We start from the raw sequence: 17406 nt of genomic DNA on the forward strand, positions 1-17406 counted from the left end.
CTAAACCTAATCTTTCCTTAAGCTTAACCAAGCACCTCTGGAGGCTAAAACAACAAAAATGGCTAAAATGCCGCTCAAAAATGATGTTCAAGACATGTTGATTAGAAACTTATTTGTGAAACATTAGAAATGTAATCCACACAAAAAAATCAGTTTCCCTCTAAACATGAGGAAGATGCAGTTTTACAGTAAAATAATCCTCAGGAGGCAGCACAGACACGTGCAGCAGCGACGCAGACAAAACGTGCAGGTAACACTGTCATGTCCTGAGGTGCTTACATAACACACACAGGGAAATAAACCTGCAGAAGCACAGGAACACACTGGAACGTCACACCCCGGCTGGGAAGAAGGAATTTCTGACTGAGACCTGAGCGCCCCGAGTTGCCCCAAGGCGAAGCTCCCGTGACTTAAAGATATTAAAAAGATGGACGTGCCGGCGGCGCACCTGGTAGAGCACCGGGTACCACCCCGTCTCTCTCTCTCGGCCCTGCCCTTCCTGTCTGTCTCCACTGTCACCAACACACAAAGCAGAAAGGCCAAAAGCCGCTGTCGTGAAATCAGTTTGTTATTGAATATTTCATCAAAGTGTAGGATTTCACTGACGGTGACTGGGACTGTTTCTTTGGTCAGATGCTGTAGGAGTCCGTGTGACAGAGAGATGACGAGGTGCAACACTCTCTTAGTGAATAACCAATTAAAAAAGTTAAATGAAAATAGGTTTTACCCTATATATAATTTAATTCAAACGCTAATTTTCCTCTATTTATCTAAATGTTCAAGCAAAGGTGTTTGAAAGAATGCTCTGAAGTTTTGGGTAAAATACCCTTTATCTGTCAAGATGAGATGTTTGACACCATGTTCACCTCTGTACGTCCTGTGGTTCAGTAGCAATTTGTGTTAGCTTAGCATAAAGACTTGAAGTCTATAGGAGTCATTAGCCTGACTCAGTCAAAGTGAAAAAATAAACCTCAGAGCAGCTCTGAGGCCGTCTGATTTTCACAGTGGATCATGTGGTTCATTTTTTCACTTTGACAGAGCTAGGTTAACGACTCCCATAGACTTCAAGTCTTTATGCTAAGCTAACACAGACACAAACCTATAGGACACATAGGAAGTGGACATCCAGAGGTGAAACTGGTATCCAACATCTGGTCTCAGTCTAGGGAAGCTGGAAAAAAGGGCGTTTTGTCTTGTCCTTTAATGATAAGATTTCCAAAACTTTTATTTGATTGCTGTCGGCCAATCAGAGAAGAGCATTATGACTCCTTTGTTTTCACACTCATTCAACTAATTCAACTCAACTTTTAACTGGAATTCATTTATTTGCAAAACATAATGATACTGATCCTGAGTCACAGTAGATCTGAAAACAAAATCAAATGAATGATGACTTTATCACAACGGCCTAAATACTGCGTAATTATTATTAATAACTGGCACATAATTACCCACAGCAGCAGGTCGGACAGCTGCTACATTCATGTACCTTGAAAACAAACTGTCTTGTGGTTGAAATCTACACATTTTGGGACACGGACTGACCGTTGTGGTGGATCACAGGACTGGGCTGCACATCATGGACTCACAATACGGTGGTTTTAAACCCGAGTCATAAACTATAACCTCCTGACCCAGTCTCTCTCTCTTTTCCCTGAATCTCTCTCTCTCTCTCTCCGATGGAAACTAATCTAATAAAGCTGACATGTTCTTCATTAACTCGCCAATCAGGAGAGAGGTTTAAATCTCCTCCCTCAGACGGCGGGCAGAGATGTTAGATAGTAAAATGAGCGCATTCCAACACCACAGAGAGTCATTTAATTACAAAAAAAAAAAAAAAAAAAATCCTGTTTGGTGCGGTGACCTCTTCGTCGCTCGGCGGCTGTGCTTCACGTCTCCACGGGCGTTTGAGAAGTCGACCCGCCGGCGGCCTTTCTGGAATGTTCCCTAAGAGAAATATTTACCCTGACGGGGGCTGCAGGTTAAATCTAATATTCGCCGCCACATCTTTATTTCATTTTTGTGTACAGATCACGTCTTTGATGTTTAACAGAGGCCGAGGTCTGTATTTCCAAAGAAACGTGAGAAACAGCAACAAGATATTCGTACCCGACATGCAAGGATATTCAGCACATTGTAAAAAGCCCATCAGAAAATATTTTGGAAATTGTGGGATATGATTATTTGTACTGAGAAGAAGCCATGTTTGCTCCTTCATGGCTAAATCAATGATAAATAACTTAAAAAACCAAAATAAAAATGCTCCAGCCCCGTTATAGCCCTGTTCAGGACCCTGGCTAAACGATATAAAAAATTAATTAATGGATTGATTTAATTTTGAATGGTTTCCCATAAAATGTGGACGGTAGATCAACATCAGACCAAGAAACACCTGGTCAGATGCTGATGGTTGTCCAGGTCTTGGATTTCCACCTTTACATGATGATTTTTTTTCTCCCAGCAACTAAAAAAATAATACACACACAGTCTTGATTCCAAATCCAAAGGTGTTTCCAATGTCCAAAATTAATTTAAAGTGTGTCCAACCAAAAAACAGCTTCATGGTTTTATTTCTGCAGGTGAGATTTAGAAGCAGGGTCTTACAGAAACAAGGCTTTTCCTAGTTTTTGCATGGATATTACGGTGTGGATGATGTTTAAATGATGTTTGATGACAAGGCTTAATCTGAGAAATAAAGCCGCCAGGAAAACAAGCCAATCAGGGCTGGTCCCAACTGTGATGTCACACCTGGCGCCTAATCAACAATAAACCAAACATGTACACAGTGGAAAACAGAGCAGTTCCTTGAAGAACCTCCAGGTTACTCCAAGACCCTAGCAGCTCCTCCAAGGTTCTTCAAAGGTACCTCAAAGGTTCCTCAGAGTTCTTTGAGGTGCCTGCAGGAACTTTTTGGGATTCCTCACTATGAAAACTGGTTCCTCAAAGAACCCATTTAATTTTTTGAAGGTTCCTCGAGGATCTTTAGGCTATTGTGTTCTGATATCCAATGAGAAACCTCGTGAATTTATCGGAAATGAACCTTAAATCAGCATCACCAGGCCTGCGCTTCAGCAGCCACTGTTAATGGCAGCTAAGAGGGCGGGGCCACCGATACTCCCAGCCAATCAGAAGCCAGAGGCTCATTAATAATGAAGGTATGTCTCCAAAACGGCTCGTTACAGTCTAAATGCAAGAGGAACCTGGAAAACAAGTTGCTCGGAAATCTTCCCAACAATTTTCTTTCATTTAGATGTTTTTTTTTTTTTTTTTGCTCATTGTATAAAATTGCCAAAAAAAAAAAAAAAGAAAAAAAAAAAGACTAACCAGTCCTGTGATCTGAAAACATTTTCTGGCCTTGAACGTAAAATACTGGCCAAATGATAATTTATCTTTCTAATTTTTAATTTGCCTTGGCTGAGTGTTATAAATAAATAATCCTGACTTGGATATAGAGCATGAACATTTTTAATTTTCCTGGGGTCAGAGCCAGGTGACGGAGAGCAGGACAGGCACTAAAGTAAACTGTCTCGCTGACCACGCTGTCTGTCTGCTCACGTGTTATGACAGGGACGACGGTGAGCGGCGAGTTATGGTTTGCTTGTCATGCGTGGTATTTTTAAACATCAGTATATCTCTGTCACATTAATTGTGAGTGTAATCTCAGAGCAGTGGTGCTGTTAGTGCTCCTGTTTCCTCCACATGACAGACTACGTTTCCCATCAGCCCCGTTGCTTCTCATCTTCAGTATTCAAATCTTATTTTTTTTTTCAAACAAGGGACAAAAATATGGCAGCAGGATGAGATAATCCCAGTTATTTCCAATATGAATCAACTTGTTTTCTTGACTCTTGTCTCATTTTCTTGATCCAAGTGGCTCATCTGACTCATTCTGCCCATGTTTTTTTTTTTTGTTTTTTGTTTTTTTTTTAATTTTATTTAATTTTTATTTAATTTTATTTGTTTTACCTTGTTTGAACAAAAACAGGATTTCAGCTCTGAAGATGAGATGAAATGAGTTGTTGTGACTTTTTTTTTTACAGTGTAAAAACTGTTATAAACATGCTAAACATAGACTCTGGTGTACACTGATGCCTAAAATGAATACAGTAATGATTTTCTGTCTTGTTAAATGAACTTTAACAGTGTCGGCGGTCCTTTTGGCTTCAGTTTTTAACTTTCACGACCAACAACAGCAGCCAACAGCCGGCCAGTAACACCAGCCATATTAATAAACAGCGCTGCCTACATTAGTGCTGCTGGCTCGGCTCAGCAGGCCTTAAAACACCCTGAAGGTAAGAACAGGGCCTCACAGATATAACTGTTACCCCTCCTGTTATTATTAAAGTGTGTGTGTGTAATCTTCAGACACACACACACACACTCTGAGGCCTGACCCGCCGGCCGCTGCGACTCTCTTAAAGGGATCGGGTCGAACTTTAAAGGGCTTGGAGAGTGAAACTCATTTAAATAGTTCAGACTGGGGCGGGGGCCCGAATGTAAAGGGCCTGTTAAATGTAACTCAGTTAAACGGCACCTGGGAGCCTGCCAGCTCGCCAGACTGGGACACACACACACACACACACACAGTCAGCGACACAGCACCCTGCCTTTGTGCTAATCCCTGGCTCTCTGCAGGGTGCTGCCACCCAAGGTAACACCTCCCCACACACACACACACACTCACACACACACAGACACACACACCTCACCCTCCCAGGCAAGAAAGGAAGCAGGGAGCCTCCAGCCGAGTCTCTGGCCTTCATCCAGGCCTTTTGCCTTTTGTGGCGAGCAGCAAAACTAAGAACTTTTAAAGAGAGAAAGACCCGTGGAGCAGCAGGAAGGAGGAAAGAGACGTGAACTGAGAAGAGAGCGAGCTTAGACGCATCTGGAAAAAAATCAATCTAAAACAGTCATTTTATCTCATGTTGAGTCTGGGATCAGGATTTTTTTTTTGTCTGTCTGCTTTATGAAATGCAGGCTTTTGAGACTAAATATGGGATTAAATGAGTTGAGTTTATCCACCAGGTGGCCCTGCGGGGGTCTCAGGTCCACGGTGGTAAAAGCACAAAAAAAATCCCTCACTTAAAGAAAAAAGTCGACATCCTGCGTTTCAAATTCACAGTATTTTACTCTCAGTAAAATGTATCTCAGTGTGAAGAGTAAAAGTAGCCATTATGAAGAGCGGTTCCTCTCATAGATTTCAATTATTGATGTATTAACCTGTAAGATGTATTTTAATGTTGTAGCTCTAACTTCTCCTGATGCAGCACATCTGATGTTTTGCATGGAAAAGCTTCTTCTGCAAAGTAACTAGTAACTCCAGCTGTCAGATAAAAGTAGTGCAGGAAAAAGTCTCATCGAGTGGAAATAGTGAAGTAAAAGTGATAGAGCTGAGCTGCTTTCCACCTCTGGTTGAGATACACGGCAAAAAAAAAAAAAAAAAAACTGAATCTCAGTGCATTGTTTTGTCTCAGTTAACATCTTATTTTTCTGAAGCTACTCTCCAAGCCACAATAACAATGAAATCTTGATTATAAGGCATGAGAAATCAATACAAGCTGCACCACAGGCCTGCGTTTCATCGGTGAGGAAGTGGGGAAGAAAAAAAAATAACCCAAAACAAACAAAAACAAAATGCTTCGCCTTCGGGGTGTAAACGGCTTTTTTTTTTTTTTCCTCTCTCAGTGCAGCATCCTAAAGTTTGGCCGTAACACAAAACAGAGCAGATCTAATTTCTACAAGGCAGCAGGATGCACAAACACAGACGGCGACGGGCCTGCGCTGAAATGGTCGGCCTCGCAAATAACAGTCCTATCACTGCTTTTTTTAAAACCCACGACTGTAAAATCGGATTCCCTGCTGTCCTGCTCTCTTCCTCCGCCGTGATCGACCTCTTCCTTCTGCTCGCAGCTCCGTCCATTTGTCAGTCTGACCGGACGACGCCGATAAATCCTGACAGACACCCGGAGAAAACCCTGCAGGTACGAGGAGCCTCACGACCTCACATGCCTGGGTAATCAGCGAGGCTTAGTTTGACCTCCCAGCAGCCTCTGGGGTCAGAAGGCCAGGGCCAGAGCGCTGGGCGGGAGGGGCTGGGTGTGTGTGTGTGTGTGTGTGTGTGTGTAAGATAACACACCGCGCTCAGAGGCTTTGTAATTTAATCAAAGCCGAGTTGTTTTCTGCAAACCGCCGCGTCAACTTCCCTGAAAGAGCCAATTTAGACTCTTTCTCAATCTTGAATTGTACTTTTGAAAAACGCAGATTATTCAGGAACCTCTCAGTTCGTTTTCGATTTCCGACCAGACCAACATGCATCTGGGCGCAGTGGGACAGACCTCCAACCAATCAGAAAACACCCTGACGGCGCTCCTCTGTCAGATAAACAGCTGTGATTGGCTCGACCATTCAGCCTCATCTGCACCGTTCAAATCCTGTTTTTTCTTCCTGCATGGTAAAAAAAATCTGCCAGTGGGATGACATAATCCCTCTCGTTTCCAATGATAATCCACTTGTTTCCAGAATTTTCTTGAATCAAATGTCATTTTCTTGATTTCTTGACCTCATTTTAACATACTTATACTTATTTCCAGAAAAATCCCAGGAGCGAGTGAAACTGTGCCGGAAACAAGTGGGATTATCTCATCCCACTGGCAGATTTTTTTAACGTAAAGTCAGCAGAATTCAAGGAAAACCTGGGATTACACACTTGGGGCATTTCCTAATTTTATTTGCCAAATGTATTTCCATTCCAGTGTGTCATTTCTTTTCATCCAATAAAATGTTTTTCCACCTCAAGCGAGCCTATAAAACTTCTGGCTAAATTTTTTGGTATTTTATTTATTTGCTGCGTGCATGCATTTTTAATTCAATACAGCAGCATCTGCATAACAAATGCTTGGTGAGAACAGGCTCTATGAGACTAAATGATTCCCTTTTATGTCTTTTCCCACCATAAAGGCTCTGGTTCTTGAACTGGTTTGGGTCTAAGACTCCTGGAGCTACAGTGCAAACTCAGGAACTGGTCTGCACTCGGACCAGTTTTTGGAGCGGATCCATCGGGCGTGCACAACCACAATGTTATGTTTTTTTATTTGCAGACAGATTTGCACACAAGAGTGAGTGAATTTCTGTTTAATGTTGGGAAAAACATTTTTAACCAGACCAGCTTTTCCGTTCTGTATTTGGTGGAAATGCAAAGAACGGGTCAAAATCTGGCGGGGTGTTTGTTTGCAGTGCAGTTTCACTTATTTGGGGCATTTTCAAGACTCAAGTGTAACTGCACAAGGCAAGAGAAGCGGGAAGAATAAGGCCAGATGCTAACTGGAAGCAGTCAAATAAAACTTGACACAATAAAAAAAAAAAAAAAAAAAATCAGACAAGTTAATCTGCATTAGATGGAAATGAAAACACGCCACCACACCGGCGGATTCTTTCTCTTGTTTGAAGAAAGATTTTACGACTCACTACTGGATTAAATGAGGGTTTTTTTGCAGTGTGTGTGTGTGTGTGTGTGTGTGTGCATGTGTGTGTGTGTATTTTTGAGCCCAATAACAATAATCCAGATGTAGCCTCTGAACTGTTTTCTCCAACGCAGCCACATTTAACAAGAGAGGCAGGAGATGATTCACACACACACACACACACACACACACACACACACACACACACACACACAGCTCCACCTACACATTTTATTAGCGAGCCTGACTCAGCAAACCGAGGTTTTACAGAAATATGCTGCTGAAACCTCCAGCCCGGGTGCCTGCAGTGGACCGGGAAACGCAGAATAAAAGTCTGAAGGTGCTGCTCGTGGCTTTTATTGTGAAGAGAAAAGCCGGTGGAGCGTTTCCACCTCCGCGGGCGCTCCTCTAAAACCAGGTAGGTCTCCGCATCGCTGAAAACGCAGAGCGGCATTCACCACCCGTAATGAGCAGGTGACTTATATTAAAGCTGCACTGCCCCCTGCCTCCTCCTCCTCCTCCTCCTCCTCCTCCTCCTCTTCCTCCTCCTCCTCCTCAGCTCCTGTTTCATTCGCCTCCTCCTGCCTGGATCTGATTACCCACAATCCCTAAATCCAACGAGAGAGCTTCCTGCCTCTCCTGAAAGTGCCAACTTGCAATTTATAGCTTCTCACACACACACACACACACACACACACACACACACACACACACACACACACACGGTGAAGTGATCCCTCCACAGTGTGGGAGGAGGAAGGTGGCGTGTTACATGTTTTATGAGGGTCGGCTCTAAGATGGCTTTGGTGTTTGAGGGGGACCAATGTGTGTGTGTGTGTGTGTGTGTGTGTGTGTGTGTGTGTGTCTTGGGTGCGCGAGGTGTGTGAACAAAAGAAAGTAATTGCAGCTAAAACTGTAACCGAAGACAGATCTAAGCACAGTGATGGTGTTGAGTCAAACTAAACCAAAGATAGTAATAAATAATGATATTTTTACTGCGAAGAGCACTAAACTGGACTTTTGTTTAGACGAGGTCACAGAAAAGGCCACATGTAAACATTTAGAGATATAATATTTCCATTTTAACATGTTCACAGTGCAAGATGCTTCCACTTCTCAAAATTCACACGGAAATGCTGGAAATTCAGGCTCCAGGAATTCCACGTTTTTTGAATGGACCCTGGTGGGTGAACACCATCTGTGTGACCTTCACTCACAGCGTCCAGGTGTTTTATGGGTTTACCTGCCACTTCAGCAAAATGGAGTCCCACACTGCAAAAAGTCAAATCTTACCAAGATTATTTGTCTTATTTCAAGTCAAAATGTCTTATTCCTAGTCAAAATATCTCATTACACTTAAAATAAGACATGATCACCTCAGAAGTAAATTGTTTTTAGATAATTTTCAGTTCCATTGGCAGAAAATGTTTCTTGTTTCAAGCTAATTTTAACTTGAAACAAGTGAAAATTGTCTAAAAACAAGTTATTTCTGAGGTGATCATGTCTTATTTTAAGTGTAATGAGATATTTTGACTAGAAATAAGACATTTTGACTAGAAATAAGACAAATACTCTTGGTAAGATTTTGACTTTTTGCAGTGCAGACTTCCATGTTGGACCCGCACAGCTTATCAAAGATGCAAATAAAGAGACACTAAGGCATCGCTGTGCGCGTTTGGGCGGCTCGGCTCATTCGTTTCCTTTATTTTACCAGACAATAAACGTTCTGGTTGAGTTTCAGCCAAAGCAGCAACACAGCGGCATTACTGCGGCTCGGTGTGCCAAACGCTGTGGTTTGTCTCCTCTGGCCCGCTTTCATGGAAAAGTAAATAAAAAAATCAGGCGACTGCAGTTTGGTGTTTTTACTTTTCTTATTGGAAGTTGTAGTTCCCACCTTCCTTTACATGCTGGGTGAGTTTCATGGGGAAAAAAAGTCTGTTTTCTTCCCTGTGTGCTTTTTTTTCCTCCTTCTTATCAAGTCATTTAGTGTTAAAATCCCGTTTGTCTTGTTTTTCTCCCCCAATGCAGTTTCATTTACTTCAAGATAATAGATAATAGATAATAAATAGAGCTAAAAATGCTTGATGGAGACAGCAGATGTTGAATAAAATACCAAAAATCTAGGTGGAAGTTTATACGCTTGCTTGAGGTGGGAAAACGTATTATTGGATAAAAAGAAATGTGATGAATTGCAATGGAAATGCAATTTAGCCAGTAAAATTATGAAATGTTCGTAGTATGTAATCCCAGGTTTTCCTTGACGTCTGCTACCTTTCCCAATGACAACATAAAACCACAAGCAGCATGTTTCCAAAGCAGATTCAGGAACTGTTCTGGAGATACGTATGAATGTGTTGAAACAAGGCAGAATAAAGCAGATCAGCCTCTGGGATCAGGAACATGACACTTGATTCAAAGAAGCTGATTAGCGTTGGAAACAAGTGGGATTATCTCATCCAGCTGGCAGATTTTTCTTTTTTTGATGTCTGAAAAAAAAATTAGATTTGAACAGTGAAGATGAGACTGAATGAATGGAGATTTTTTATTTTTTTATTCCTCGGGGGAATCTGGTAGTTGCAGGATTCAGGAGGGGGACAAAAGGCGAGCGCGGGGACAGACAGATGCCGCCGTGCCGCCGCGGGCACAACGCCGTCCCTGTGTGTCTCCGGGCGTCTTCACAGCGGAGACGTGATGTGTTTGTGTTTGAGCCTCGCTCTTCTCGCCTCGGCTCAAACTCTGCCCACAGGCCAACATCCTGCTGCCCAAAACACCGTCTGATTTCTCCACTGAGACCTGCCTGTCTGTCTGTCTGTCTGCCTGCCTGCCTGCCTGTCTCTCTGTCTGTCTGTCTGTCTGTCTGTCTGTCTGTCTGTCACTGCTGATCAGGCACACTGCGCCGCACCGATGATGTCACCACATCAAGATGACTGACAGGTGCCGCCAGGTCCCGCCCCCTGGTCAAAGCAGATAGACAGACGGACAGACAGACAGACAGACAGACAGACAGACAGACAGATGGATAGATGGATAGATCCATCGATTTTACTCAAAATCTTTGTTCCAGGATTTGTGTGTCCTTCACCTTTAAACGAGTCACTCATTCATTTCTCTCTTTAATCTCTCTCCACAAACCCCACCCATCCCCGGCTTCCTTTAAAAAAAAAATAAAAGGGGGGTGTGTCTCCTGTTACTCCTGTCACGCCGGCGAACTGTCGCTCGTCTGTGAGGCGTGTTGAGACTCGCCTGTCTGCCCCCGCCACACAACAACTGTGACTGCCTTTAATATCCCACCACACTCACACACACACACACACACACACACACACACACACACACACACACACACACACACACACACACACACTGCTGTAAAGCTGCTCATGATAAAATTTCCCTTACTGTCAAATTTCCTAGAAAGTCAGAGGGTTTTGTCGTTTAATGAAAATCAAATCTGTATCTTTTAAACCCCTTGGCATCTTTCATTTTTTAAAACAAGCAGCCATCTCATCTGTTGCTGTTTTACACACCATCTCAGTGTAGTTTTTTATTTGCATGCCTTTCAATCAGCACATCCTCGTGTTGAAACTGTCTCTTATGTTTGTATTTCTGTTTTAAACTTTTTGTAGCTCTGTCTTCCCATTTTGCTGCAACCGAGCCGGGATGAATGAATCTTCCTTTTATCTCAAAATTCGGTTTGCAACTTTGTTTCCATCCTAATTTTCGGGAAAACACCATCATAGACAAACTAAAGCAAACGTGCCAAGAAAAAAATGCATCATGGGAGGGGTTGGGAAGCTGTTTGAGTTCAGTTTTTTAATAAAATTCCTACAAGCTTCCACTGTCCCAAAGCCAGACCTCCCGCAACCAATCCAAGGATTCAAACTAGCAACCCTGCGCATTTCCACCTGCCGCATATTCAGCCCACGTCGCCGACCTGGAGAGGAGAACCTCCCCACGGAGAGGAAGACCTCCTCGGCATCCGCTCTCCGCTAAACCCGGGGACGAAACGATGATCAGTGGCCGACGGTAAAAATAACTCGTGTTTGAAGTCGGCGTCAAGAACACAACACAATGAGGATGTGAAAGTCCTCCGGCTGAAATCAAAGAGGAAGGATGTGAGGAGGTAAAAACCAGGGGGACGGAGGATGGAGATAGGAACAGAGAGAGGGTGTGTGTGTGTGTGTGTGTGTGTGTGTGTGTGTGAGATCCTCAGAGCTGCAGCCAGAACCGCCCGGGGGATTTGAAACTCGATCAAAGTGTTTGGCATACAAAGAAGGGAGCAATTAAAGAGGTCAAGTCCACAGCAGCCAATCAGAGGAGCTGACGGGCCGGCTCACTATTATGCAACGAGCTGATTTCCTAACCGCATGTTCACACTGCAAACATCCTGTCCAATAATGTCCAACATCACTAATAAGGGATCTGATGCAGGTATAAATACATTAAAACAAGTTTGGTCTTCTTACTTTTCTTACTTGAAGTTTACAGTTGAAACCTGTTGAATATTCTGGTGTGTATTCTAAAAAATACATGGACGTCTGTGAGAAAAATGTCTATTTTCTTGTCTTTTGACCCTGAACCACAGCGTCACAGTGACGTGAACAGAAATGTGCTCTTACAAAAGTCGTATTGATCATTTCAAGTCATTTCTTCAGGCCCTAAAACCTCTTTGTGCCTAAAATGTAGCTCTAAACTTTTCCCTCATTAAAAATTCATAGATCTATGAATCCGTATTATAACATAAGCAGAGCTCTGTTCACACAACCAGGAAGTCCCGTCCCACAACGCTGTATTTAATAATATAACCTTGAATTTGTTTTTTTCAGTGAATCTCTTTGTTACACTGATGTTGTTCGTGTGAAGCAGCCATTTTGAAATAGTGTTGCTGATTTTCTCAAAATGAAAAAAACTAAAGTGACCGGTAGAGCTGCTTATAATGATATGCAAATCAGCGGCACGTCAGCTGACAACTGATTGGCTGTGGCGTCTGCGGAGTCTGACTGAATCTCACACACACACACACACACACACACACACCACCACCACCTTCAGCAGAGTGTGCAAACACCTTCCTACTGACAAACTGAGAGCAGATGTAAGTCAGTTTAGTCAAAGTCACACATTTTAGGAAACAGAAACAGAAGAAAAACGATTTTGAGTGGACTGGGACTTTAAATTGTGACACTGTAAAACACATCAGCAGTCCAAAATGAAATCTACAGTCGATATTGACTCGATGCTGCAGAGAAAATCAATCACCCGACATATCTACCCCGACTTTTCAGCTTTCCCTGACAGCTCGAGCTAAAACAAGGTCTGAACTGGTGAAGATGGAGGTTTTTCTCCTGGGTTGGGGTTAGGACGTTAGGACGTGGACTCGTGAGGACAGCCGGCGGCTCGCCCACCTGATGAGCACACACTGGCTCTGCAGCCTCTTCCACAGCGAGCGGTAGCACTCGTTGGCGACGGCGTAGATGTGCGGGGCGATTTCTCCCAGGTGGTGGCGGCTGTAGCGCTCCACCGCGGGCCGGTCGTACAGCGCCGGGACGGCCTGGTACGGGTTCACCGCCGCCAGGATGGAGCCGATGTACGTCTGCAAGGGGAGAACAGAGGCTTATGTCAAATATGGAAATATATAAATATAAACACACTGATCTGCAGAGAGAGAGAAACACAAGGGAGATGCTGCTTTGGATCTGATTCGTCACAATCCTTTAAAAAAATAGGACAAATGTTGTGTTATGTGACAGAATATTACAAATGGCAATTATTTATGTGCATGATGTTTTATTTTTTAGAATAAATACTATTTAACCACTTATGTTGTCTGATTTTGTTTTTTGTTTGACATTTCAGAGTCAACACTCAAACCGTAAATGACTTAATGTTTTAATGAATATAACGGTTTGGCTAAATGTACAGAATCAATTGTTGACCTGAATTGTGATTTACAAATAAATTAAGTAATTTGAATTTCTCACCAAAAAAAAAGGACAGAAAAATCGCTCTTAAATCTTTTTTTTTCTTTTTTTTTTAAGGTGCAAAGGGGGTGGAGACAAAAGGTGAGAAGACATGATAATTCCAAACAGAGGAAAATAAAAATAAAAGCAAACAAACAGCCAAAAACACAACAGGAAAGAAAAGAAAAATAAATAACTAAATAATAAATAATAACAAATAAAATAATAATAATAATAAATAAATAAATGAAAAAAATAAAAATAAAAATAAATACAGAGATAAATAAAATAAAAAATAAAAAGTAATGAATAAAAATAATAATGATGACAATGCTGCTGCTGCTACTAATAATAATAACAATAACAATAGTGATAGATATGATGACGATAAAGCCAGTCAGTTACCAGTTACCAGGATCGGTTGATTGTGTGTGTGTGTGTGTGTGTGTGTGTGTGTGTGTGTGTATGTGTGTGTGTTCATGAATGTGTGAGTGCATCTGCAACAAAGAAAAGGAGAAAAATCGCTCTTCAATCTAATTGCCAAGTATTATACTGTAAACCACACTGAACAATGATGATGAAAAATTGCAGATTACAGTGAAAATGTCATGGTGTCTGCACGCTAGCGAGGCTCTAAACCCACTGGATCAATAAAATATTCATTTCCGACATCTTTCGCATGTAAAAAAAATACACGGCAAGCAACACACCAGCTCCCGAAAAGACAGGAGACGGCCTTTTTTGTAAAATGAATCTGTCACGTTTATGAAAGTGGGCCAGACAGAAAGCAGGAGCAGGGAGGAAGCAGGAGACAAGAGTCATAAAATGTACACGGCTGTACGTCCGGACGGAGGAGACGGAAAACACACCAGATCATAAAACATGGCAGAAGACTCGGTGGTAGTGACATGCTTTTGTATGAACGGGCTGATTTTGATATTGGGTGTGTGTTTTACACTGTCCAACAAAGGGAAGATGGTGACGGTGAACGGTTATTTTAACAGGCAGCGATGATAACACAGCATCGCTCCTCGCTGTCACTTCTCAGGTGGAAACTGAACTATTAAGACACTCATAATCCAATTTCTCGGACAAAGCGCAGAGTCATAAAATCCTTATTAACTTCCATGGACGGCGGACGGCAGCAAACACAACAAGCAGCCTGCCGCGTAAAGACGGCGCAGAACACCAAATCTCCTTCAGCAGTTTCCACTAAGCTCGTCGGGAACACCGAACAATACAACATTCATCGGCTTTGACCTTTTCGCTTTTCGTCCCCACCATCCCGGCACACAGATTTGTGCTTTCCAAACCAGCTTCATATTTCAAAGTTCAAAGCAAAACAAACCAAACTGCTGAAATAGAAGCTTGTGAAGCCAGAGGAAGACTTGGCAGCGGCTTCAGTGCTGCGGCGGTGACTAATGGGTAATGGGCGGCTTTGGAAAAAGGCAGCACATCAGCATGCATCTTGTGAGAAAACAACCGTGTTTGGATATTCCTGCGACCGGCCCCAGCAGGCCTGAGGCTTTGAGGAGTCGTAAAAGGTTAGGAAAGCAGTCATCGGGTTCTCGAACTCGCTGAGGTTTGTCCGTCAGAGCGGCGATGACGCGGTGAAAAAAAAAAACGCCTGGCGCTGGTCGCCGGCGATGACAGTTTGAAAAGCGGCAAAGGTTAGGAAAGCATTCTGCGCTCACACTGTCAGAACTGGGAAACGCAAGAGTTGCGAGCAAATTTGTTAAGACGTAAACACGCCGAGAGGACTTTTCCATCTCTCGGGAAGTCCAACATGCTTTCCCTCGATATTCATGTCAAAAAAAAAAAAATAACATCAAAGTTGTCTATGTCCCTTCAGTGTGTGGAGAAGCTCTGCAGGTCCTGGCAGAGAGTCCTGCAAGTGCAATGTTTCCACCATTTAGCAAAGTTCAACATGCCTTCCCTGTGTGTCAGCGATTCATTATCGCTGTTAGTAAGAAAGCGACTGATCATCTCCTCCAAGAAAACAGCTCAGAGTCAGGACAGCAGATCAACAGCTTGTACAGACACACAGAGGAGGAACGTGCCTGAAACTGTTCATCGCTTGAAGGATCCCTCCTCCTCTGAGCTTAACCTTGACCTTAACGTTACCCCTAACCTCAGAGCAGCCTTTGAGCCAAACTAGGAAAAAAAAAAAAAAAGACATTTCTTGATCCCAGCTTTTCTTGTTTGCCTGTGTGACTTGGACAGAAAGTGAAAATCTCATTGAGGAGGCGCACAGTGTTCCCATAACCACACATTACGTCTGGAGTGGCTTTCGCCCGGAGGAGGAGAGCGGTGGATGAGATGCATTAGGAGGAGAGAGAGAGGGAGAGAGAGAGAGAGAGAGAGAGAGAGAGAGAGAGAGAGAGAGAGAGGTCTCAGTCTGGAGAACATCTCTGCGTCCCCCCTGCAGCCACAGCTCTGCGCCCGGCTCCCCCTCCTGTCCGTCTGCACCGGGCCACCACAACACCAGACAACATGTGAGGGAAAACAGAGCCGTCCATCTGCACCGCGCGCGACTCGAGATACAATCAGAGTCACAACAGAGAACTTTCTGTTGTGTAAAAAAAAAAAAAAAAAGCACACAGGCTGCACTGCCGACAGACAGGAAAACACACACTGGAGACGAGAGGCTTCTTAAAGGAATACGCCAACGTTTTGGGTAAAATCCCCCTTTTTCTGACTAGCAGTTTGATGCCTTTTCCACCTCTGTACGTCAGGTGGCTCGGTTCCTATAGGTAGCATTTCAGAAATGTATTAATGGATCGCCCCTTGAGATGAACCATCTCGTTTTCAAGGGGGTCCAACATAAATCATATGGTACAATACAACAACACAATCACATACAGTATTCATATAAGGCTCTCGATTACCAACCAACCCACACATCATTCCTGTAAGCTCATAATACCCACACAGAATGAGTAAAGATAAATACCACAAAGTATATCATGTAGTACCAGTCATAATAATAAAATAATAATGATATGACTAATAACGACAATAATAATAACAGTAGTAGACGTAATAATACTAATGATAATGTATACAGCATAATACAATGTCAAATGTTACCATATAACAGATACACCACTGTTACATTATACCATTATTATATTAATAATATACATCATTATACCATACATTATATAAATACAAATGCATAACAATATTTATGATTAGGGTAAAGAAGACATTACCATTAAGGGCAGTTGCATGATGTTTTGAGAAAATAAAATAGTGAGTTCTTAAAAATACGAAATGAGTTGATTTCGTGTCAGCTTAGCATAAAGACACCCAGATTTTCCTCTAAAGGGACAGTGCGTATATTCTTTACCGCAACATGGCAAAGACCATAGTATTTCTGTTGTGGCTGACCAGTAAACTAATGACGAGATGATTATTTGGCCCGCAGCTGAGACTTCTGGCTCTCCGGCCGGTGCTCCGTCTCGTGTTCACAAAACATTTCGGCAGCCAACAAAGCACAAGCAGCAACAGGACAAAGCAGCACAACCGTTGTATTTTTAAACCATGTTGCTCTCCAGCCTCCTGTGCTTTTTTTGTTTTTCTTTTGTTTTTGTTAAGCCTACTAAGCCTATGTACTGTGTTTCTATCTTAGTTTAAATGTTGTATTAGTTTAAATGTTTTTATGCACTGTATTCACTTTGAGATCATTTGTTTGATATAAAGCGCTACAAATAAAATTTATTATTATTATTATTATTATTATTATTATTATTATTATGACCGGTGGGATGATATATCTCTTCACGAGATGTTTCTGTTGGATCTTTGCTCTAATTATGATCTCTGCTGGGAACATCTGACTTGTAAGTCTTTGTGTAGAAGACTGCAAGTTCTATTAGTGTTGCTGCTACAAGATTGATAACCTTCATTTAAATGACCTCACATGACCTCTGCTTCCTGTAAAGCGAAGCATCTTAAACAGTGACATCATCGTCCTGCACTAG

At 42.5% G+C, this 17406-nt stretch overlaps 1 protein-coding gene across 1 annotated transcript in view; it reads right to left on the minus strand.

Moving 5' to 3' along the window:
- Positions 1-17406, minus strand: part of myo10 (myosin X) — a 178410-nt gene that overhangs the window by 67730 nt on the left and 93274 nt on the right. The window contains exon 4 of the mRNA XM_030073697.1: positions 12866-13053. Coding sequence (XP_029929557.1) covers positions 12866-13053 — 188 coding nt within the window. The remainder of the gene's footprint in view (positions 1-12865; positions 13054-17406) is intronic.

The sequence above is a fragment of the Myripristis murdjan genome, chromosome 17 (assembly GCF_902150065.1).
Source record: "Myripristis murdjan chromosome 17, fMyrMur1.1, whole genome shotgun sequence".
Classification (NCBI taxonomy): Eukaryota; Metazoa; Chordata; class Actinopteri; order Holocentriformes; family Holocentridae; genus Myripristis; species Myripristis murdjan.